Source organism: Sorex fumeus, unplaced genomic scaffold (assembly GCF_029834395.1).
Source record: "Sorex fumeus unplaced genomic scaffold, SorFum_2.1 ptg000034l, whole genome shotgun sequence".
Taxonomy (NCBI): domain Eukaryota; kingdom Metazoa; phylum Chordata; class Mammalia; order Eulipotyphla; family Soricidae; genus Sorex; species Sorex fumeus.
Window position 1 is genome coordinate 5,303,806 of NW_026606091.1, and position 26,174 is coordinate 5,329,979.

At 44.8% G+C, this 26,174-nt stretch overlaps 1 protein-coding gene across 1 annotated transcript in view; it reads right to left on the minus strand.

Annotated features, from left to right (window-relative positions):
* The window catches only part of TTC39B (tetratricopeptide repeat domain 39B), a 133,185-nt gene extending 121,570 nt beyond the window's left edge, over positions 1–11,615 (minus strand). Inside the window, exon 1 of the mRNA XM_056117397.1 lies at positions 11,377–11,615. Coding sequence (XP_055973372.1) covers positions 11,377–11,418 — 42 coding nt within the window. The 5' untranslated portion in view covers positions 11,419–11,615. The remainder of the gene's footprint in view (positions 1–11,376) is intronic.
* Positions 11,616–26,174: the final 14,559 nt, after the last annotated feature.

Below are 26,174 nucleotides of genomic sequence, written 5' to 3' on the forward strand. Positions count from 1 at the left end.
CATGTGATCATTCCAGGTTCAATCCCCAGCACTCCATATGCTCCCCTAAGCACCGCAAAGGGTGATAACCTTGAGTGCAGAGCCAGGAGTAAGCCCTGAGCAGAGTCAGGTGTGGCAAAAAAATAAATAAATAATAATAAGAATTTCAAAAGAAAGAAAAAGAAACATCCCCCAAATAAGGAAAGGAAGAATGCATGTGTCTCTCTACAGTCAGAAAAGTAAATAAATGGTTGGGCTTTAAGGCCGAGGAATATCTGCTGGAACTACTCCACCACCAAGAGAACTCATCTGTGCCAGGGCGCATTTCCTCTGTGACCCCCTCTGCCCAGAGGCAGGGGAGAAATCTGCCGCCCAGCTGCCCACTATAATTCCACCCTTCAAATTACAGATATGATGGCCCTGTTTGTTTCACAAAAGCTGGGAAAAACAGATTGTTAATGTCAATTTTTTTAGGACAACTATGAGGTTGACCATAGCCCAAGAGGATGAAAGGACACAGCTGGACAGCCAATCTTACTGGTCTGGGAAAAGCCGGTCAGCAGATGCAGGGCTGGAAGCCCTCTCTGCCTCAGAGGAGCACGGGGTCCGCTTTCATTCTTTCTGGATAGGCCCCTTCACTGAATGTCCGTATTCCAGATTGTAGCTCCAGGGCGGGTCAAAAACATTTCATAGCCAATTGTTAGCTAATAATTAGTTGCCCTTGCATTAAGTGGGCCTTCAGCAGGAAGTAAGACCATTAGATGCGTGAACTTAACACCAGAAGTCCACAGGCCCCACCCACCTTGCTATCATCCTCCAAGCACCCAATACACCTTCCCTCAGTTTACACCCTAAAATGCACATCAAGATAGGCAGTTTCACTTCCTATCCATCCAGCTTTGCAGTAGGCCACCATAAACTTTCACTTCTTCACCTTATCTTTTTGTTTCCAGCTCACATCCAGAAGTGCTCTTGACTCTGTGCTCAGAGTTAATTTCTGATGGAGCTCAGAGGACTATATGCAGCGCCAGAGTTCAAATTCAAGTCAGCTGTGTGTAAGGCTTAACCCCTGTATTGCCTGTCCAGTCTCACCTCCTGATCTCATGCCTAAGACAGACTTGAAGGGTCTCCTCATCCCTAGATCTCTTCTCTATGGCTAATTCTTCCTCAGTCTGCAAGAGTCAGAATTTCAAGGGAATGGTCTCCTCCAAGAATCCACAAGGAAGGTCAAGGGGCCCTCCTCAGTGCACCCAAGCAACAAGCATCCCCAATAACTCCCTGAACAAATACTGCATCAATTTGGCCACGCTCCTGTCTTGTCCCACTGGGCCATACCTCAGTGGGTGCTCTGCCGTCTCTCTACCACAGCACAGCAAATCGGATTGAACAACAATTTTAATCATCAGACATAACAGAGATCATGTGTTATGCCACTAAAATAGTTTAAATAGGTAAGATATTTATCTATATGTGTATATACCTATCAGCACTTCAGCATGCCAAGGGGACATGTCTCCAGATCTCCGCAAAAAAAAAGGAAAAAAAAAAAACAGGGGCTAGAGTGATTATACAATGAGTAGCATGCTTGCCTTGCACAAGGCCAACCTGGTTTCAATCCCCAGCATCTCAAATGATCCCCAGAGCCTCCCAGGAGTGATCCCTGAGCACAGAGCCAGGAGTCAGCCCTGGGTACAACCAAGTGTGACCCAAATTTTAAAATAAAATAGAATTAAAAAAAAATAACTGTGCATACCCAAGCCCTGGGCTGGAGTGATAGCATAGCAGGTAGGGCATTTGCCTTGCACGCGACAGACCCGGCCGACCTGGGTTCGAGTCCTCCGCCCCTCTCGGAGAGTCCAGCAAGCTACCGAGAGTATCTCGCCTGCACAGCAAAGCCTGGCAAGCTACCCGTGACGTATTCGATATGCCAAACACAGTAACAAGCGTCACAATGGAGACATTACTGGGCCTGCTCGAGAAAACAATGAACAATGGGAAGACAATGACAGTGACAATGACCCAAGCCCTTACAAGGAAAGTTTCTAACACATAATGTCATCATCGCTATCGCTCAACGATCGCACAGCAGGTAGGGCATTTGCCTTGCACACAGCCGACCCGGGTTCGATTCCTCCATCCCTCTCGGAGAACCCTGCAAGCTACTGAGAGTAACCCACCCGCACCACAGAGCCTGGCAAGCTCCCTGTGGCATATTCAATATGCCAAAACAATAACAACAAGTCTCACAATGGAGATGTTACTGGTGCCCACTCGAGCAAATTGATGAACAACGGGAGAACAGTATTACAGACAGTGCAGAATGTCATCCTGAATTGATGCCATTTGACCTGATGTGTCCTTCTCAGAGTCCCGAAATTCTTTGGTCCACCACTCTACTACTCCATATCAGGATAAAGGTTGCTTGAACACAACCCACCATCTACTTTCTTCAAGCAAACAGAAAGAGTCCCACCCCCAAACGTATCTAAAACTATTACTCTCTGCCCAGGATCATTCCAGTGCCCCTATGGGGTAGTACTGCCCACACTGGGCACACTGCTTTAGAAAGTGACCCAACCACCGCTGCCCGCAGGCCAGAGCGGTGCTGAGTGCACAGCCCATGCCTACCAGCTCAGAGGCATCAGAGGAGAACTCGAACACAGGAGGTGCTCCCAGAAAACCTTAAAGGCTCCAAGGAAGTCTTCTGAAAAGTGAGCACTCAGTGGTTTCAGGAGACCCACCTGAGATGATCACTGGGGTATGAAGTTGTCCCCAAGTCACACGGAACTGACAGTATCAGCTTCCCTGCACGTGTGGTCAAGCAGCAAAGTTAAGCAGGGAAACAGTTGTGGCACTGATGGAGAGAACTGTTTGCCATGCATGTTCCATCCCCAGCACCACACCTGCTCTGCCTAGTAGCGACCATCAGGAGTGATCCCTGAGTGCAGAGACCGGAGTAAGCCCTGAGCACCGCAGGGTGTGGCCACTCCCAAGAAAAGGAAGGCAAACAGAAAACCTATTTGTGCCATGGGACTTGAAAGGAAGCAAGTGATTTTTCAGGTGGAGGGGTAGGGGGAGGAGAAAATGCGGGCCAGTTTCTCTGAGTAAGTAGCATTCCAAGAATAGGTGAGATTTCAAGGGACTCCAGATGGAACCCTTCAGGAAAATTGCTTCTTTGTTGGCCTGAGCTAGAGCTGCAGCCGCTGCAGGTAAGCGGATACTGTTCTTTCCTCTAACTGACCAGCACAACCAACACCCTTGTTTTCACCTTGCCTGAATTCCTACTCTACTAAGAACCTGCTACTAAGAACCTGCCCGTACTCCCTCAAAAGGAAGATTCACAACACAGCGTACTTTGTCCTTTGTGCGTTCCTTTCCCACCCTCTACACCCACACAGAAACTCAGAATTATGACCCATGATCCACGGCCGCCTCCCATTCACCCCACATCACCGACCTTCAACCTGGCAACCAGGTCAGAAGTCAATTCCTCATTCAAATTCTCCCTGAGAAGTCCCTTCAGTGAAGCCTCTTTCCCCCAGTCCTGCGGCCTCTGTCCCACATCAATCCCACAGAGTTGCAACAGCCTCTTGCCCTTGCCTCTGCCACCTCCACAATTTGGCAGCATCGCCTTCAGCTGATTTATTACCCTAAGATAACTTTACCTCATTTATGGAGTTACAAAATCTTCCACATTCCCTTATTTGAGGTGTGAACACCCAAAAGCCTTCCCACCTGAAAACTGAAGCTTCCATAGAAAGTTTCGGACATTTAACAGCATCCTGAACTGATGTAGTCACTACTTGAGGAGTCCCTCTGCAGAGTTACCAATCATTTTTGGCCTACTCCTTCCCCTGCTCACCAGCCCCAATCTACCACCTTTAAGGGAGCTAACAGAAGTAACCACCCCACACACAACGCATGCATCTTTGGCTATTACTGCCTGCCCAGGATCATTCCAGTGTCCCCCAGGCGGTGGAACTGTCCATATTCAGACTATGCCCATCTAAACTTCCACCCAGGCCTGTGTGTCAGCCTGCTTGCTCTATCTAGCACAATCCTGCTCTCCCTTCAGAAAGTCTTCAAACATCTTCTCTTCCTTAAAATCTTCGCCAGCTCCTAAGACCAGGGCTGTCTGCCCCCATTTCCTGGGGTCATTCCTAAAAGCCACATGTTTACTCTTCAGTACCTCATCAAAGGCCAGAAATTATATGGTCCTCCTAGCTAAAATCCACCCTGACCCAAGTCAGTCCTAGTTACTTGAATAGCTGTGTGTTTTGCTACAGCACGTGCCTCCAAACTCAACCAGCAGCTGAAGACTATCTATCTGAGGATCAAGACTCGTAGAATGAAAATCTGCATCTGAATCTAAAAACAAAAACAAAAAAATTATAGCATAATCTTTTTTATCTAAATTTCATCTAAAATTTCAACAGGGTAATTTTCTAAATCAGCATTAGATCTAACAAACCCTGAACTGGTACAAAGAGATAGAACAGCAAGCAGGCATGGCGCTTGCTTTATCTACCCACCTCCCTATAATTAAAAAAAAAAAAAAAGGTATGATTAGGAGCAGAAAGATAGCTTTAATATCCGGAGCATGTGCTTTACATGTAGGAGACCTGAGTTCCATCCGCAGTACCACATGATGCCCTGAGCACAGGAATCCAATAAACACTGAGTCAGGAGTAACCTCTGAGACACTAAAGCTCCAAAAACCAAAAAAAAAAAAAAAGGATATTTGGGGCCAGAGAGACAGTAGAGAGGGTTAAAGGCACTTGCCTTATGTCTACTGACTCCAGTTCAATTCCTGGAATCAAATATGGTTCCCCAAATATTGCCAGGAGTGATTACTGAACATAGATTAAGGAGTAAGACCTGAGTTCTACTGGGTGAAGTCCCAAGTCAAACCAAACCAGGAAAAGTAATGTCAGATATGGTTGTCAGATGTAGCTCCGGTGGCCCCAAGAACCACCCAGAGAACCCACCCACTCCTCCCAAAAGTCATGCTTGGTGAACTTAACTTTTGTCTCAGACAAAAAATAAAAGGTTGTTGGGGGGGGGGCACATCTGGCAGTGCTCAGTGGCTGTACCCAATTCAGTGCGTGAATGTTGCTCGTGCAGGTGTTCAAGGGACCCCCTAATAAGAGATCAAACCTGGGCCTCCCGCATGCAATGCGCCTGCTAGAGCCCTTGAAACTATTCCCTTGGCTTAAGAAAATAGATTTTAAATTTAACTACCTGCTAGTCATTCAGACATTATTATATTCTCTTTGGTAGTACCTGATAAAAGTACTGGTGAAATTAGTAGTAGAATTAAATAATTACATAGTGCTTTTATTTATTTCTCATATCCCAATCTCGCCCGCACGGCAGAGCCTGGCAAGCCACCCGTGGTGTATTCGATATGCCAAACACAGTAACAGTAACAACAAAATCTCCAATGGAGATGTTACTGGGCCTGCTTGAGCTGATCAATGAACAACGGGAGGGCCTTTACCTTACCTTATCCCCATCACACACAAAAGCACCAAAGGCCAAATAAAAGCACCATTCACAAGGCAGCCAATGGCAGCTCATGAATGTAAGTGGCAAAGCTATATTTTAAGACGAAACAAACTCAGAATGTCTTCCGATCAGGGTCAGAGAGAGAATACATGGGTTAGGATACTTGCCCTGCATAGTAGACCCATTCGATCCCTAATACCACCTATGGTCCCCAGAGCACCACCAAGAGTGACCCCTGAGCACAGAACCAGGAGTAAGCCTTGAGCATTGATGAGTATAGCCCCCAAACCCCAATAAATAAAAACTTTATAAACCTATTTTTTAAAAAGTCCTCCAATCAGGGGCTGGAGCAGTAGCACAGCAGGTAGGGCATTTGCCTTGCATGGGGCCGACCCAGGTTCGATTCCCAGCATTCCATATGGTCCCCTGAGCACCGCCATGGGTAATTCCTGAGTGCAGAGCCAGGAGTAAACCCTGTGCATTGCTGGGTGTGACCCAAAAAACAAACAAACAAAAAAAAAAGTCCTCCAGTCATAAGCATCTACTTGCCCTAGGTTTGTGGCACAGACCTTGCATATTCTGTCTTCCACAAATTGATGTCAATGTTGCTCATGTAATATCACCCACCCCACCCCACACCACACCAAAATGAGAGAAATTTAAGTGTCAAGATAATAGATTTGGTTAACAGAGCCTTGAACAGTGACAAACCATTGTAATGTTTAAGATGTGTTTGCCCCACTACAAAACTCATTTTATCCTCACTCAGGATGCAAGTCCTGTGATCAGAGGGAGTACAGTGGGTAAGGTGCTTGCCTTGAAAGCACCCAATCCAGGTTCAATTCTTGGCACCCTCAGCACCACATATGGAAAACCCCCCCATCCCCACCCCTCGCCCTGCACCAGGGGTGGTGCCTGAGTTCAGAGACAGGAAACCCTGATCACCAGCAGGTGCGGCCCAAAAATCAGAAAGAAAATAAATAAATAAACAGGATGCAAGATGCTCCTTTATTTATCAGGCTGGTACCTAAAACAAAACAAAAAAAAACACCAGTTTACCCACGAAAACACTGTATCCCAGAGTTAGCAGGTATCCTCTATCCTGGGAAATTTGGGGAGACTCGGGAATTCCCATGTTACTGGCCCTTCTCACAAAAAGAAATTTGGGGAGACTTGGGAGTTCCCATGTTACTGGCCCTTCTCATCACCATCACAACACAGATTCTCGGAACTGGAAGAACATGCAGAACTCATCCATTCCATTTTTCAACAGATGAAGAAACTAAAAGAGCCCTAACAAGGCTTGATCAATCAAGATCTCAGTTACAGACAGGAAGCTTCTCTGTCGAGATATTGTTCTCTTTCTAGGCTATTATGACATAGGCTAGTCAGAGAACTTACATAATAAGTAAACATCTATTGAGCAAATCAGTGACAGGGCAGAGGGTAGTTCACCTAATTCCTAGTCTACAGTTTTTCCAACTCCATCTTTTGGTCCCTTTTGGCTTCCCACAAATATCAAATAATAGCCAGAAAGACTATCAAAACTTCCATTGTGATTTAAAATCTTCCTAGTTGAAATCTGTATTTTAAAGTCACATATTCGGGGGTATGGTGCCGCCAGCAGGTCAATCTGTACCTGTGAGGCTGCATCAGCAGCCTGATGGCAACTTCAGGCCTTCAGATACCCCAAAATTGCTGCTGTGCCTTTGGCCAGACCACAAAAACTTGGGGCAAAGTTTACCAAGAAAGTAAACGGCCAAAAGTTAGGTATGTGGGAGACACACCCACAAACCACCTCCGGCTCAGCTATATAATTGGAGGCATGGCCTCTCTGGTTCCTGATCGAACTGCTTCACAGCCATGATCCCAGAGGCTCAGAAACGAATCTCAGAACCCAAAGGCTTTTGGCAGAAATGCATCCTGTTCCTGTAGTAGGTTACTGGGGCTGGGCCACTCCAGGTGGGAATAGGTTTCGTGCCTTGGCCTGTTCACCTTGGCGGCCCGGTGACCACTATCCTTCAGAGGCCACTGTACAGTCAGGTTTGGGCCTGCAGTGACGAGACACGCGGGGTCTCACCAAATGGGGTGGAATCAGCCCTTTCCTCCCCATCCCAGTGAAACCCCAAGTCACCGCCTACAAATGGCCTCTCTGGTTCCTGATCAAGCTGCTTAACGGCCATGATCCCAGAGACTCAGAAACAAATCTTGAAACCCAGCGGCTTTTGGCAGAAATACATCTGGACCGCAAACACGGCCATGGCTCCAGAGGCAAAAGGACTTAATCCAGAGCCTGGCAGCTCACGGCAGAAAAGTGAATGGACCATGCATTAAACTATGGCGCCATGCCTCCCTGGGAGGGAAAGGGTGTTGCTCCCTTCTGCCTTCTTCCCAACCCCCCCTACCCCCGGCAACAAGGTGGCCGCCTCTTCAGAGCTTATTAGAAAGCCAAGTATGAACTGGCAGTGACGGTGACGGGACAACTGCAGTCTCATGGGAAGGGGGGCGGTACCGGCTCATCCTTCATGCCTTACTGAGGTCCTGAGTTACCCCCCAACAAGCTGTTCTCCGGCACAGCCATAACACCAGACGCACAGAAACCAATCTCATAATTATCTGGCTCTTTGCAGAAATCCAAAATTGCATGGCTGCAATAGCGACTGCGCAACATTATATGATTCACATAACCAGCTATAGAAAACAAAGTATTTCACAATGCCTTTTTAGCAATTCTGATTGTTGGGGGAGGAATTCTAAACAATAATGGCGTATCTTTTCTCGAAATGATGAATGTAATCAATGTAGAAAAGAGTTAAGTAGAAATCGTCTGCCTCACAGGCATTGGGAAGAGTGGGAGGGGGGTATGCTGGAGTTCTTGGTGGTGAAAAATGAATACTGGTGAAGAGAAAGGTGTTTGATCATTGTATGACCGAGACTTAAACCTAAAAGCTTAGTAACTTTTCCCACAGTGATTCAATAAATAAATATAAGACAAAAATAAATAAATAAAACTATGAAAAAAAAAAGTAAGGTGGAGTTCATGCCCAATTCAATCAGCTAATCAGTGGCTGAATAAACGCAGTACTCCTACATTAAAAATAAATAAATAAATAAAGTCACATATTCAGTAACTGCAGTGCAGGGTCTTGAGAAGTGGGTAAAGAACTTCAGTCCATTAAAAGTAAGGAACGTTCTACAAACAAGTCAAGTATACAATGCACTACTTCTGACTTGTTTAACCTGCCCTGAATTTTTGTACATGTCATATCTCCCTACACAAACTGAGCAGCCTAAGAATTAAAAATCATATCTTCTCGTTGCTGGAGCGATAGCACAGCAGGTAGGGCGTTTGCCTTGCATGCGGCGGACCCGGGTTCGATTCCCAGCACCCCATATGGTTCCCCGGAGCACCACCAGGAGTAATTCCTGAGTGCATGAGCCAGGAGTAACCCCTGTGCATTGCCGGGTGTGACCCAAAAAGCAAAAAAAAAAAAAAATCGTGTCTTCTTTTTCTAAGGCATCCATAAAATTGAAACACAGGACACGTGTTCAATTAATATTTGCTAAATTAATACCAATGGAAATGGTGTACCAAGAGGGACAAAAGCTAATTTGGGCATGAATTAAAAAAAAAAAAGAAAGAAAGAAAGAAATCTGCTTTGTTATACTTAGGATCAGTATAACACCTAACATGAACTAGGAATCTTAGTTTTGAATTCAAATATAAAAGATGCGGCAAAACAAATCACAAGTAACTTCTTCTTGGCAGTCACTTATTCACTCAACAAATATGTATTTACCGGATTATTGCATCACACTCTCTGCTGCTTCAAAACCTGATTTCGCCCACAGAGGTAGAGCACTCCGCCCTAGCTACCTCAAAGAAATATTGCGGTTCATCTTGTTGGCAGCAAGCAGAGCTAGAGTGGCCTTAAGTCAATATGCCTAGGGCAGCCCAGTTTACACCTATTGTTCACGAGTTAATTATTTATAGCATCCCCTTTTCTCTCTCAACAATGCCCCGGTCTGGAAAATGATATATAGCTCTAGACCTGACAAGCAAATTGGGGATTGGAAATTTTATTTCTGTATTCACTAGCTACTCCCAGTCTTGTTCCCCTTTTTGTAACACGGGCATAATATCGATTATATCATTTAATTAGGAAGTCACTTGGGACAAGGTTGGACATCAGATTGAGACCACACCTGCTATATGCCTATTTGATGTAAAACACAATGGGAAATCATAAAAACTTTGGATGAAGGGAATGAAAGGATGGCAAATGACTATAAAAAGTCACTATCTGTGCACCATAACACAGAGAAGAACCAAGACAGGAGGAAGGAAAAAGAGCTAGCTCCAGGTCTTACCAAAACGATCCAGAAGCAATAAAGAGTGTCACGGATTTAAACAGTAGCAAATAGGCCAGCTTATCAATCATTCATTTTGCGTAGTTAAAAAGTTTTAGCAAGGGCTGGAGCAACAGCACAGCGGGTAGGGCGTTTGCCTTGCACGCGGCTGACCTGGGTTCAATTCCTAGCATCCCATATGGTCCCCAGCGCACCGCCAGGAGTGATTCCTGAGTGCAAAGCCAATAGTAACCCCTGAGCACCGCCGGGTGTGACGCAAAAAAAAAAAAAAGTTTTAGCAAAAAATAGGAGGAAGCAGAGCAAGCTCTAGCTCGCTGTTCTGTACTTTAAGGGGCTCTCAATACAAGGGAACGACAGCAAGGAAAGTTCTAGATAGGCCAGCTAAATGGAAAACTGTACAGTGTTACTTAAACACAGCAGTGTTAGTTGTCAGGGGTTTCCTGACAGCGGAGTCTTAAGCCGCCGCCTTCAGATCTGTCCCTGTTGCATCACCGTTTGGAACCAAGACTCCTCAAGCAGCGACTTGTACGATTCAAGTCCGGTAAAAAATGGCAGCAGAAGCAACTGTGGGTGCTGCTGCGGCGGCTTGCTGCGGCCGCTGGCCTGGATTTCCAGGGACAGCGACCATTTGTGCCCGGCCGCCCGGTGCTGAAAAGGGGAGACTCAATAATAAAAAATCAACAGGTCCGGTGCGTCCGCCCGAGGGTGCTGAGACGCGGGCGCGCCAGTCACTGGGAGGAAGTGGCTAATTACTTAAATACAGTCGTGACGACAGGAGGCTCGGTGGGGTCAGAAACGCCTCCCCCGCCTCCGTCTACCACGGACCCTGGGGACTGCCAGGAAAAGGCTCCGGCCCGTGGACGGAGGGCAAAGCACCGGACCCTGGGCTGCAGCGACCGTCCTCTGGCCCTGCGGCCCCTGGGCAGCCCGCTCGGGCAGACACACCCCTGGGGCGCCTTCCTTGCGCGATCGCGATCCTGATCCTTCTCCTCCTCCTTCTCCTCCTCCTCCTCCTCCTCCAACTCTAAGCCCTTCGGATCTACCACCCGGAAACTTTCAAAGGAGCCGAGAGTCCAGATCGATCGATCGAGACGACTATCCAAAGTCCCCGGGGCTCAGTGCGGGGATCTCGGGGTCAGTATTAATTAGCTCCCGCCGTCCTGAAGACTTTCTTCTCGGCAGCCCGGGGCTGCCCCGCCGCCCACCCGCGGGTAAGATGCGGGGTTGTCCGGCACCATGGCCCCCCCACACGCACGCACACACACACTGTGCCGGCGACCCGAAACTCTGCGGCGCCCTTGCTCCCTGCGCCACAGACACCTTCCAAGAACGGGTGCCCGCACCCGCAGTCCCAGTCGCGTCCCGGGGCAGGACGCTGCAGTCCCCAGACTGACTACCTAGGGGGGCGGGACCCTGGCGATCCCCCCCCGCCCCACCACACACACACACACGCACACGCACGCACACACCTCCCTGGGTTCCCGGGGCAATGCCCCTAACTCCCCATCGCCCCAGTACCTCGTCCGCCTCCTGCTCTGTCCCGTTGCCCACGAGCGCCATGTTCCTCCTCTGGCGACTGCTGCCCCCAAACCACGCAGACAGCCCAGTGCCGACTCGGTTTCTCGGCTCCTGACTCTGCCCAGCGCCAGCCAGGGAGGAAGGAGGCAGCCCAGCGCGCTCGCAGGGTTCCGGGCGGGGCCTGCGCGCAGCGACGCCGGCGCGGTCCCCACCCCCAGTGTCTGCACCCGCGCGGAGCATCTATTTCCCGGGGCCCGCCTCGACGCAAGCTCCGCCCCCAGGAGCATCGTCCCGCCCTCCCACGCGGCCCCGAGGGAAGCAGCCAATCAGATTCCGCGTCACGTCTCCTCCCCCAGCCGGCGTCTGCCTCGGACTCCACCCCCTATGGGCGTGGCCATGCGGTGGGCGGGGACTCTTCGGTGCGACCCTTTGGGAAGGTGTCAGAGCGTCCTCAGTGCTGGGGACCAAAAGGACGCGGTTTGAAGGGCTCAAGGTCAAAGCCGCATTACTTCTGAGACCTTTGGAAGCGTCCACCTGGTACCTGGACCGGTGCACTTACCGAGCCGGGTGGGCATCGGTCTCGCAGACCGGGTGACCAGAGGGCAACCTTGAATCTCAGTCACTCACTAGGCAGTCACACCACCTGCCGGGACAGCGGGTCAGGAGCATCGCCTTCAGACATACAGATATACAGACAGAGTTTGCTTTGAATGGATATAATAAGCAGACCTACGGACTCACAGTTTGCTTTCGGTGTGTGTGAAAAGCGGAACGTTATAGGACATTTGGACAGTTCAATGCCCTTCTCTCCCACCCCACGCCCCCTTTCATTATCAGGTCGCGGTTTGCGCTCTGCGATGGCACATCTGCACTAATCTTTTTGTAATCCCAAACATAGAAATATGGTTTGTGCTTGAACTGTAAACTCCGTGAGAGAAGGGATGTAGTCTGTCTTCTTCAAGACTGTATTGCCAGTCAGGAACGGTGCCTTGAATTTAGCAAGTGCTTAGCAAATATTTGTTGTCTGAGTTTAAAAATTGCTTCCGGCTTGTAGCATGTAAAATAATTATCCAATTGGAAATTTTGAAGCCTTTTCAGAGCCCCTCCCTTGAGAATAATTTTTCATATAACATTCAGCAGTGTAAACTGTGTACATAATTCAATGCAAATATTTGCAAAATAGTCTCCTACTCAATGATACAGAACACCCCAAGAGGTTCCCTCGGTCTTTGCTGTCAATTTCTTGCCCCGTCCTCTAGCAAATAATGATCTCCTTTTTTATTACCAGCGTTTTGCCTCTCCTAGAATTTGTTATAAATTGAATCATAGAACATGTGGTCTTTTGAGTCTGGATCATGAAATAGTAATCCAGTGGTGATGGTAAAATTACCTAACAGATTGTGAGTAGTGGCTATGTGTCAGGACCGCTGAGCTCCTCACATAGATGATCTCATTTGTTCTTCAGAATTCCATGAAGCAGGTAATGTTATCTTAACAAAAGAGAAACTTGTGGCTCAGAGAGTTTAAGTAAGTTTTTTGACATCATCTGATTAAGCAAGTAGGGAAGCCGCAATTCAAACAGCAGCATCAACTCTCAGACGTGGTTGGTAACCCTTGTCCAGGACCGCCTCTGGCCGCCCTCCCTCTTCTCCCTCTTTTGTTTCCCTGCAGAGCAGCTGCCTGCACATGTCTATTGCACACATTTTTAGTGAGTCATTTTTACATCCTTAAAATTTGTGCTATGATTTAATGAGTCATCCTGAGAACCTTTATACTAGGAAAATAAAATGATTCCTAACATTAAAAAACAGGGAAAAAATCGATTAGCCTGAAGTGGTGTTTCACAAACTATGAATTTATAATAAATCATTGAACCATATACTAACGATATGTGGGTTTTATGGGTAGGTAAATTATATCTCAATAATTTTTTTTCTTTTTTGGTCACACCTGGCGAGGCACAGGGCTTCCTCCTGGCTCAGGCACTCAGGAATTACCCCTGGTGATGCTCAGGGGACCAAATGGGATTCTGGAATCAAACCCAGGTCGGTGGCATGCAAGGCAAATGCCCTACCCACTGCACTATCACTCCAGCCCCTCAAAAAAATTTTTAAAAAACTGTTTAACACCATTCTTTGACTTAAAATTACCTACACGGGACTAGAAAAGACTTAGACAACATTTAATTCTAATACCCACGAAAATTTGCATTCCTTCTCCGCTTGTGTTTTTGTTTCACTTTCTGAAGTTAGATATCCTGTCTTAATACAGATTCTACTTGTATTACTTAGGCATGATTCGTTTTCTTTAAAGTCCATTGGTTCCTACACTAATGTCCTTTTTCTTTTTTTTTTTAATGTGAAACTAACTTGCTGTTGGCTTTTTGCTCTCCTGTATGCCTTGTTAATTGTTTTGTGATTTCAGTTCCTCAAATTTTGAAGAGATACAAAACATCTTGGTTCAAATTAGTGACTTGGTTAAATTATAATAAAATTCAAATCTAATTTCAAAATCTGTTCTTACAGATGAAGTTGGTTTGTTTATTATCGAGGACCAAATCTAGAATCCTGTGTGTTTTAAATTCACACTGCTAGATGAGCAGCACTGATATTTCTGAGAAAGCCAGTTATGAACACTGATACGTAAGTGTTTCAAGCCACCAAAATTTCTAACCAAATTTGCTTTGCTCCTGTCAAATGCCAACTTTCTTTTATAACATATGTGATGTTATAAGATTGTGAATCACAAATTTAAAACAGCTTTAAAAAAACATACAAAGAATTAGAATGGATTCCTTCTTATAATATATTTCCCTTTGCCAATTTGCTGATAATTTTGTACTCTAACAGTGCAGTGAGATTACTCACAGATTCCATTTCCCAAAAGTCACTTGCATAGTGATTAAGCAAGAACAATGTCAGAATTTTTTTATTATTATTTGGAAAACAAATCTATTGGGACCTGTTGGGATTTTAAAATAAATCTAATAATGCAGTCTGTCTAATCTTTCTTATTCCTGCAGCTGCTCTTAGCAACAGCAGGGGTTTTTTGTTGTTATTTGAGTTAGATAAAAATTATTTCTTCATTTATATAGTGGGAGAGATAAAATTTTCATATAGAAATGAAACTTTTTAGAAACTTCTATAAGCTAAATAGTCATTATAAATTATGCAGTTGTCTCATACTCATGCCTGAGCTCAAGTGAATTTTTATAACCATCCCACGTTTAAATAAAATAAATTAAATAAACCATCCCAGGCTGGAGAGCACAGGTTTAAGGTGCTTGCTTTGTACACATCTGATGGTGGTTTGATCTCCGTCTTTGCATATAATCATCCAAGCACTGGTAAGAGTGATCTCTGAGCACAGAGCCAGGAATAAACCTTGAGCACTGCCAGATGTGACTTAAAACCAAAAATAATTTTAATTAATGTAAAATAAACTATCTCGCTCAGTCCACATTACCATGCCTACGTTTTGTGTTTATAAACACTAAGCAGCTACTTAATAAATAGTTATTGAATAATGAATGAACATATTATTGTTTGAATCTTATATACCAATTCTTTAGAATGTTTTTTATGGAGAAACTTGGACTGAGGGAGACTAAACAAATGATATGAAATCTCAAGAGCAAATATATTTTCTTAAGGTGAAATTGCAGGCCTGACACCTACTTTCAATACATATTCGTTTTTTAAACCTAGACAAGGGTTAAGCACTTAAAAGTCCCTAGGTGACCTAAAGGGGATTAATTTATGTCCCTGAGAGAGGCTTAGATGCTAGGAGGAAAAAACCCTGATCATTTAGTGAAGGCAGAAATACTCCCCTAAGGCTCCTGATTCCTGATTTGGGCTTTGCTTCTAGGTAAACATACATTATGATCCATTTATCAGTTGTTTTGTCATTTTTTAAAACAGATATGTGATCTGTCAACTGTTTTCCTATTTTTTTTCACTATAATTCTTTAAATTAGATTAATAGTATAATTTTTTTTCTCTGATGAGAAAAGTGAGACCCAGGGCAAAGAAAAGTAAAACAAGAATGAACTTTGGCAATGAGATCTCAGAATGGAATGTTGGGGATTTAAAAGAAAATAATAAGGAATTTTTATATGCTAAAAAAGGCAGCACATTGCCACATACTGCTCATTCTTCCTTTGCTCCATTCGTAAAAGACCCTGATTTTCTATAGTGCAACATTGATGCTCAGCTAAAAGACTTTCAAGGATCCTGCAACTAGAAATGGCCTTTGTAACTAAACTTTGGTAAGTGAAATATATTTGACTTCCAGAAAGACAATTTAAAAGGAAATTACTCAAGAAAGGCATCTGCTCTTTGACCCTTCTGTCTTTCCTTCCCACATATCTGAGGCAGATATGATCATTGGAGCTTCTGCAATCATGCTGGGCCATGAAGCAATGTCTTAAGAATGAAGTAGCCAGAGCAATAGGACAGCTGGCAGGGAGTTTGCCTTGCACGTGGCTGACGCAGGTTGGATCTCTGGCATCCCATAGGTTCCCTGAGCACCGCCAGAAGTAATTCCTGAATGCAAAGCCAGGAGTAAGTCTTGGGCACCTCTGGGTGTGGCCCAAAAACAAACAAAAAATGGAGACCCTACCTTGCTCTTCAAGTCTCTGTTCTCCCTTGCACGTGCACCTTGCTTGCTTGTCTGTGTCTCTTTGCTTGTTTGTTTGTTTGTTTTTTCCACTCTGGAAAAGCCCTTGTTCTCTCTTGAACATGTATTTATTCATTCTTCTCCTCTCACACATTTCTGAGCAAGTTTTGTTCAGTAAAAACTATCTTGTTAAAAGTAAAGAAATAAACAGTGGAAGACACAAACTAAAGTAATGAAACAAAAGATTAGGAGTCTGGAGTCCTGATACCAGTGGAACCATCACACAAGCACCTGACTACCAACTCCCAAACTTCTGTTGCATGACTAATAAATGAGTATTATTTATTAATATTAGTAGTTTAAACTATCTTGTTTAAACTACTTTTAAACTGAATGTTCTGTTGTGAACAATCCTAAACATAAAGTTACATGCCTGTAAGTCCCAGGGTTATTAGCTGTTCTGGGTTCCAATACTTCCCCACTAATTGCAGCTGAAGTGTGAAGAATTTCACCCTCACATTTGGGGTGGCTCCTTCTTTCCTCTCCTGAGAACTCCTCCCCACCCCCACCCAGTCCTATTTTTTTAAACTTCTGTTGCACCTTCTTTTCTAACATGTTTCCCCTCACATTGCCACAGTCTTTTCACTATATCACTATCATCATCCTGTTGTTCATTGATTTACTCGAGCAGGCACCAGTAACGTCTCCATTTATCCCAGCCCTGAGATTTTAGCACCTCTCCTTACTCGTCCTTCCCAACGGTGCCATATTGGAGGCTCTTCCAGGGTCAGGGAAATGAGTCCCGTTATTGTTACTATTTTTGGCATATCCAATACACCATGGGGAGCTTGCCAGGTTCTGCCATGCGGGCGGGATACTCTTGGAAGCTTGCCAGGCTCTCCAAGAGGGATGGAGAATGTATATAAGAGAATACAAGCAAGTATTTTAAAACCAAATACAAGTGTGCTACTGTAGGTACATCAGTGGGCTAGACTATAAGAAGTCTTCCAGGAGATTTGTTTTATAGTCTCCAGATCTTGGCTGTTGATGAGATTACATGAAAAAGGGGGCTGTTTGTGGGTGTGACTGCCATGCTACTGGAAAATGGGGGATCTGGGTGGAGGAGGCTCAATCCCCATCCAAGCAGGCTTGGAGATCTCAGCCCTGGGTCCTGCATACCTGGGTTCCTCTGCCGGTTCTTTCATGCATGAAGCTCGTGTTAGCATGTGGAGAGTGGGCTTGAGCATGGATGTGCCTGGGTTCTGGAAATTTTCAGCTGCCAGGGTTCTGCTTGGAGCGGGGAGGGAAACTCAACCTGTCCCCCCACCCCCGCCTTCGAGGGGCCCCAGCAAGGACAGCCAGGCACAGGGGCAGGAGATTTTGTGTCCACCACAGTCTTTTATTGTCCTATACATCCCAATATTTTCTTCTTTCTGAAGATGCCAACATCTTTCTTATTTCAGATAACCTCATTACAGTTCATGCATCATTTTAATATTCTTGTAAGCCAATTATTAACTTTTGATACCCTCAAGAATGTTAGTTTCATAACCTCTTTTAGACCTATTATTTACAGCACTTATGATTGTGCATGCTGGGTTTATTTTAGGCAGTAGTTATAGTCACCTCAGGAAAGGATCACAGGTATACAACACTTTAGACACATACATAGTAATATTCCTCTCCTAAAATTGATCTTTGCCTCAACTCTAAAGTGATTAACTTTAACTGTATCTAAAGCAATAATTCTCAAACTTGGTCACAGGTCCATTTAGCTTTGATTACTTCATTTAGTCCAGTCCCGGTGTCCAGTGCAGCGCTCAGTCAGGATGGATTCCAGTGCCGGAAGTTCTGGGAGATTCACAAGGTCGCTTAGGGATGTTTCCATGGCCTCTCATAAGCCCCAAGCTGGCCCTTTCCCTAGTGGTTTTGGCCATCCAGCTGGTGTTTAATACTCACAAAGAATGGGTGTTTCTGGTTAGTGGCCCCTTAACATCTCCTTCAGGTTACAATTCAACCATACAACAACAAAGAAAAAGAAAGGAATAAAACCTCCATAAAATCTGCAAGCAATGGAGAGTTGATACCAGAGTGAGAATTTATTGTGCTACTTGTTCAGGGTTTTGGCAGCGAGATAGTGGAGATGGGGGTGATTGGCTTTTTTGAGGGTCTTTGGTCTGGTTTGGTTTTAGGGGTACATCCAGCACTGCTGTGCTGGGGGAGGGGGCATTCCTGGCAGGGCTCAGGAACCATGCCAGGCTAGGGGCCAAGGTGTGCTTTCAGCAGGTTTCAAAGTAGGAGCTCAACCTGTTGAACTATCTCGCAAGATAACTTGTTTGGTTATGCTGTTAGCCCGAGGCTAGATCTGTATTTGCGCCAAAAAATAAAAGATAGGCTATTGAATTGAGTTCTTTTAAACTACAGAATTCATGACAACCACAGCAGCTGATTGATTCAGCCCTCTGCAAAGGATTGAGGGTCCAATTGAGGTATATTTGATTCCAAAATCTCTCCAGTTACTGCACTTTACAACTTTATACTTCTTTAAGGAATCTCTTCTTAAACACTATAGTTGGGACTAGAAACATTAGCATAACTTCCTTGAAAAGTTTGGCAACAAAGATCAAGAGTTTAAATTTTGGCATGAGTTTTCCCCATATAATTATTTTTGGTTTTTGTTCGTTTGTTTGGGTCCTACACAGAGGAATGGTGAGCGGTTACTCCTGGGACAGGGTTCAGGGGTCACGGGGTGGGGGAGAGGACCTGGGATGCTGGGGGACCTGAATGAAAACCAGACCTCTTGCTTGCATGGCATGCACTCCAGTCCTTTGTATCATGTGTCTGTGTGACTCAGCCCAGGATCTTTTTAAGTATCTTATTTTCATAGATTGATAGCATGCAAATTATATATAATTGGTAACATTCAAATATATATACATAATCAGGCAAAAATCAAAAGTTTGGCAAAATACTATTAGAACAGGTTTTGTTATTGACAAATGGTGTTTGCATTATTTCAACTCTATTTAACAATTTGGCAATTAATTGGAAAATAATTTATCAATCTAACAAATTCCCAGCAAACTCTTATTTGCACTGTACCACATCTATAGAAATGTATCCAATATATTTACTCACAGACACATAAAGCTATCTGTGCACAGGTAGCTTGACTCACAGCAGCAATATTTGTGATAATGTAAATTTGAGATCTGTTTATCAGAAGGAGATTGGTTAAATATTTTATGAGGCCAGGAATGTGGCCCAGCGGTAGAGTGGTAGAGAGCTTGCTCGGATGCATGAGGCATAAGTTTGATCACCAGTGGTGTGTGTGTGTGAATGAGTGTGTGTGTGTGTGTGTGTGTGTGTGTGTGTGTGTGTGTGTGTGTGTATGTCTGGGCCCAGGGATCTGACTCATTGGTAGAGCACCTGCCTTGCTTATGTGAGACTCTGGGTTTAATTCCAGCATTACATACACACACACACACACACACACACACACACACACACACACACATTATTAGTTACTTTGTGATACTTCTAAGTAATGGAATATTACATTGTCTTTAAAAATTGATAGATATTATATCATCTTCAAGACATATCCTGAAAGAAAGCAGCATGAAGAACATTGTCCATTATTCTCTAATAGTCTTTCACCCTTCTTCCAAACTTGTTTAATCAAGTACACAGTCATCCGGAAGAGACAACCTTTTCCAGTGTCCCTTGTAGCTAATAATGATTAATGAGAGTAAGCAAAGCAATTAGGTCCAGGAGACTGCTGGCCTTTCTTCCTCACTGGATGCACCTTAGATATATATTCTATTCTGATGCCTGAAACATAGGTTCTCACATTCTGGTTGAGAATTAAACAGGAAGGAAACTAGATCCAGCTTAAAACTCAGGCAAGTACCAACTATGGAACACAAACTCCTGAAATATAAATCAGCAAAAACTCATGATTTACTGTGTGTGTGTTTGTATTTATACACACATGCACTTTGATACTAAGGATCAAACCCGAGGTCTCATACATGGAAGGCTACACATAAACAGGTAGTCTACCACTGAGCTACATCCCTGGCACCTCATGAGTGAGAAATGAGCTTCCTTCTTATTTAGATCATAGTTAGTCGGGGACTCTTCTGATGTAAATTGAATAAATCTTCTTTCAGTTTTAATTGAGGCCCTCTGATTTGCAATATTGTGAGTGATAGAGTTGCATGCATTAAAAAGTTCCAACATCACACATTCACCAGTGTCCCAGGGCTCCTTCTCAGCCACTCCCTGCTTCCCCCTCATTGGTAAACTCAGTTCCGCAGACCAGTTGTCACATTATGTTCCCTTTGTCCATTTATTCTCCCTTACTATGTTTCTTCATATCCCACTTAAGAGGGAGACCATTCTGCGTCTGTCCCTCTCCTTCTAGCTGACTTCATTCCACATAATACCCTTCACTTCCACCTATGAAGTAGTAAATTGCATGCTTTCATTTTTTAAATTGAAGTGGACCTTAATCTCTCGCAGAGGTGCAGACAATGTAAGGCTTTAGCTAGAACAAACGATAAAGCTATCCAGAAAGATTGTGCCAATTTATTTATAAGTGCTAAGTGAATAGTATAAAGCTCTTTTTTGTTGCACTAGGCTACCTCCTGGATGCCAACAGTCAGCTGCCTGCTGTATCAAGAGGCATCAGAAGAAGATGCACAGATGTGACCTGTGTGCCGGGACAGGAAGGGACACCAGTACCAGCCCAAATGACTTTCAGTTCTGAGGCTTCCCATACTGATTCTGGCTTCACAGAGCCAGCTTTCTTCTTTCCTGTCACTTCTGGCGGGTGCTAGATTTCTTTGTTCCTCTGTATCTGGAGTTCCCTGTTATCTGATCCAGACCAGTTTCCTTGGTAGGAAAAGAAGAATCTGGGTGCCTATCCCTGCTGTGGAATGGGAAAGAGGCAGCCTTCCCGAGGTGTTCACTTCCGTTCTCACTGCTGAGTGTTGGCACTAGCTGGCTGGGTGGGACTCATGATCCACAGTCCTGTCTGCTACATCAAGCAGCAGAAAATAATGAGCTGGAGCAGAAAACCATTCCATTCGCTCTCCAGGGTGCCTTCTGGTCCTGTGGTTTCTACTCCTGGGTGGAATCTGTGGTATGTTCCATAGATTTTCATATCATTCTGGAATATTCTGACAGTCCCTGCTTCATAACCATAAAACTAAAAATGTCATTCAATTTCATTCTCTCCCTCTCACAATACACACAGCATTTCAAACTTCAGCAAAGGAAAAAAAAGAAAACAACCTGTTTTCTATTTTTTGCTTTTTTAAAAAATTTCTTTCTCATTCTTCCTTCCAGTCCCCAGCACAAGCTCTAGTTTAGGGACCTTTAGAAGACAGAGGTTGTTCAAGAGTACAAAACATGCAACAAGTAGTAAATAAGTCCTAGAGATCTGATGTACAGTATGTCACTGTATCACTGTCATCCCGTTGTTCATGGATTTACTCGAGCGGGCACCAGTAATGTCTCCATTTATCCCAGCCCTGAGATTTATCAGCAAGACACATGGTATTCTGAGCCCAGAACAAGGAGTCACACCTGAGGACAATATAATGTGGCACAACCTTCTGCAAAAAAAGGGAGATAAAGCACTAAAGCTTCCTGTCCTGTTCACTACAGGTGCCTCTTTTTGTCACTGATCAACGTGGTGAGGATTCTTCCTCTCACATGGGATTTTTGAGGCATCTCTGGAGACTTCTGCAATTATGGGTCTCGTGAATCCTCTGTTGTGTATTTGTGCATGTGAGTGCTTATGTGTGTGTTTGTGTGTAGAGGATAGAGTAGGGAGTTGGGACCAAACCCAGGATCTCAAACACTTGCAAAGCATCTACTCTACTGCTTGAGATTGCAGACACAGGGCTTAACCTCTCCCATCTCCAGAGATATTTCTGTGTCAAGGGAAGAGGAAGAGCTGGGAACTCTGAGAGAGCTTCTTAAGGTTACTGTTAAGACAGTCAGCAACCTCTCTGAAGTGCTCATTGTTGGTGTCTGAGAAACACATGCTTTAACTCAGGTTGGGGAAAGCACAGTTTTTCCCCAAAGAAAGACTCCCTTCCTGCTAAGTCCCAGACACTTTGACCTAGGTCTCCTTTCCACTTAGGCTGATACCTAGCTCCACCGGATACATACCAAATTTTCTCAGTGGTTTTCTTGAAAATTCCTCCTCTTGATTAAAGGAAAGAGGGAAAGAGGAAAAAAATACATGAATGAGGTGCTTACCTTGCATGCAGCCAACCCAGGTTCAATCTTTATGGTCCCCCCAGGTATCTGCATGATCCATGAGAATCATCAGGCATGGCCTTCAAACCAAAAATAAATAAATTCTTTTAGAAAAACTATAAAAGCAAGTGTAGGTGTCAGAGGAAGAGTACAGTAAATAGGGCATTTGCTTTGCATACAGCCAAAAAGACAGGAGCTAGTCCTGAGAACTAAGGATATGTCACAAAAACAAGCACACACATACACACACAAAGAAGGAAGTAGAATCCACATCCCACTTTTCCCCCACAGGATAGGGTAGAGTGCTGCTCAAGACTAAATAACTCTCTCAAATCAGCTTTATTCTTACCCTCTCTTGCATCACCTTGAAGGATAAGCCCAGTTGACAAGGCAAATTTAGGAACTTACTTCTTTTACATATGCTACAGATATGACATATTCTCTACCTGAGTGTGTGAAGGTGAAACTCCTTAGCACACAGTTTTGTAGGTGAGGGTTTCCAAAAGCAAAAGGCAACAAGAAGTATCATAGTCATCATCCTTTAGAAATGTACTACTCAAAAAGTCAGAGAATCGGGGCTGGAGCGATAGCACAGCGGCTAGGGCGTTTGCCTTGCACGCAGCCAACATGGCCGACCCTGGTTCGATTCCCAGCATCCCATATGGTCCCCCGAGTACCTCCAGGAGTAATTCCTGAGTGCATGAACCAGGAGGAACCCCTGAGCATCGCCGGGTGTGACCCAAAAAGCAAAAAAAAAAAAGTCAGGAGAATAATCTGGAATGTTACAGAAGAAATAAGTAAACAATATTTGCCTTTGGGGAAAGAACGTGTCTGTTGGAGAACACACTTATGGTTCCAAAGAATTTCAGAATATACTAAAGAGGTAGCTTAATGAGTATCTGTTTCTCCCATTAGACTACTACATAGTTTCAAATATCCAAATGTCTTAACCAAACCTACTTCTCAATGCATTTTGCAACCAACAGTGACATAAGAAAAAAAAATATTTACATTCCTAAAATACTTTGTAGGAAATGTCAGTTTTACCAAGTAAAATTGGCAGCACGTTAAAAATCACATTTACATTACTTTCAAAAATGCATTGAGTTTCAGCAGCAGGGAACTCTCTCAGAGATATGCTGATGCAGAGATATTCCCTCTAGCAACACAGCTGCTGTTTGTAGACAACCACATCGTTTGGTGACATGCAGCATTTTCGTAAGAGCAAAATTATTTTGTTAACTTTGTCTTGATTATATTTTAGGAAATTCAGGGGTCAGAGGTAGCTATATTATTCTTAAAGGTAAAGGTAAAGGCCCTCCCGTTGATCGTCGATTTGCTCGAGCGGGCCCAGTAACGTCTCCATTGGAGACTTTGTTGTTACTGTGTCTGGCATATTGACTACTCTCGGTAGCTTGCCGGCTCTCCGAGAGAGGCGGAGGAATCGAACTCGGGTCGGCCATGTTGGCTGCGTGCAAGGCAGACGCCCTACCCGCTGTGCTATCGCATAGGGCTGCAGCTGTAGAACAGCGGGTAATTTGCTTTGCACACGGATGACCCAGGTTCAATTCCTCCGTCCCTCTCAGAGAACCCAACAAGCTACCGAGAGTATCCTGGCCACACAGCAGAGCCTGACAAGCTCTCCGTGACATATTCAATATGCCAAAAACAATAACAACAAGTCTCACAATGGAGACATTACTGGTGCCCGCTCGAGCAAATCAGTGAACAACGGGAGGACAGTGCTACAGTGCTATATTTCACTTAATCACTTAATCACTTAACTTCCCGTTAGTCGTCGATTTGCTCGAGCGGGCGCCAGTAACGTCTCCATTTGTCCCTGTTGCGTGCTAGTGTAGCCCAATGGCATCTGTTCGCTCTGGGAACATGAAGAGCCTCAAACCAATCGTTCATGATCTTGATGAAGAAGTCTGACCATCTGGTAGGTGGACGGCCACGCGGTCTTTTGACATCCCATGGGATCCAGTCGGTAACAGCTCTAGTCCAGCGGTCGTCTTTAAATCTCATTACATGACCAGCCCATTTGATTTTTGACACCTTGGCAAATGATACAGCGTCCCTGATTCTTGATCGTGGACGGATGTCGGAACTCCAGATTCTTTCTCTCATTTGAGTGAAACGTGATATTCCAAGCATAGCTCTTTCAATTCTTCTTTCAATGCACGTATGCTAGCATCAGATGCATCCATCGAGGACCTGATGGTACAAGCGCGAATGATCAAGTACGACATCATTGGTCTGACAGAGACAAGAAGGCACGAATCTCACCATGCCGTTTTCCACCCTGGAGAAGAATTGTTCCTCAGAACATGCGATGAAAGAGGTGTTGGAGGTGTGGGTGTCCTTGTCAACACAAACTTGGCCATGAGCATTGATTCATTCGAATGCCTAACAACCCGGACGTTTACATTTGAATAGATGTGGCTCACTACCGGCAGTTTCTATCTTCATTGTCTACGCACCAACATCTCAGTATGATGAAAGAGAAATCGAGAAGTTCTATGTAGAGCTGGAGAAGTTCTATAAAGAAGACCACACCTTCTACAAGATGATTGTAGGTGATTTTAATGCCAAGATAGGACCGAGAAGATCAGCTGAAGAACTTCACAATGGGACCCATGGCCTAGAATGGAACAAACAGGGTGAGAGAACGTCTGAGTTCATCATGTCGACCAAGACCATCCATGGTAACTCACAGTTCCAGAAGGCAGAATCTAAACGTTGGACATGGGAGTCTCCCGGTGGACGATTCCACAACGAAATAGACCACATCATATTCAATCGACAGTTTTGCCTGACCGATGTCACTGTTGTCCCAAAATTCCAAACAGGATAGGACCACCGTCTCCTTCGTGCAAAATTCTACTTCACAGAGCCGGGAGAAAGGGCTGCAAAGTTTAAAAAGAGAACTCCCAGAATGACCACCAACTGGGAGCTCTTTGGCACTATTGTGGCAACATGGGAAGATCCATTGTTGACAACATTGATGAGGAATACGATCGACTGGTTTAGCACCTCCATGAATGTGCGAGGAACGCCAAGAGAAAGATAGCCACAAAAAAAAGCCTGTCTTCGAAAACTCTTGAGCTTCTTCGCCAGCGTGGTTTGGCGCATGCCTCAGGCAACTGCAAGCTAACGTCCAAGCTTGCAAAGCAGTGCAGAGATGCGATCAAGGAAGACCTCAAAGAGAGAAGAGCAGAAGTACTGGTAGATGCGGCAGAAGCCGGGAAAAGTATTCGTAATGCCTGCCTGTCCTTCGCCAACTACAAGACCAAAATGACTGCCCTCCGACGTCCTGATGGATCCATCACATCCTCCAGAACGGCAATGGAGAAGATTATCCATGACTTCTACTCAAATCTCTTCGATAGCCATGTCCACTTGCCGACATACCAAATTCCACAGGATGGATATGTCGTTCCCAACGTTCTCCCTTCCGAAATCCGACACGCCATTTCGTCAGTAAAGAAACAAACAGCACCCGGCCTAGACAAGGTCAGACCTGAACACCTGAAGAACCTGCCGTCAGTACTCATCAATACAGTGGCTCGGCTCTTCACACGCTACCTGTCTGAATGCAAGGTTCCGTCCCAGTGGAAAACCAGCAGGACCGTACTACTGTTCAAGAAGGGAGACATCCATGACATTGGCAACTATCTCCCGATCTGCCTATTGTCTGTCATCTACAAGTTGTTCACTCGAGTCATCCTAAATAGGATTGGCAGAACACTAGATGAAGGACAACCGTGCGAGCAAGCCGGGTTCCGCAAAGGATTCAGCACCATCGACCATATCCACACGATAACCAAGCTCATTGAGGTTTCTCAGGAGTTCAAGATGCCGCTCTGTTTAACGTTCATTGATTTAAAGAAGGCCTTTGATTC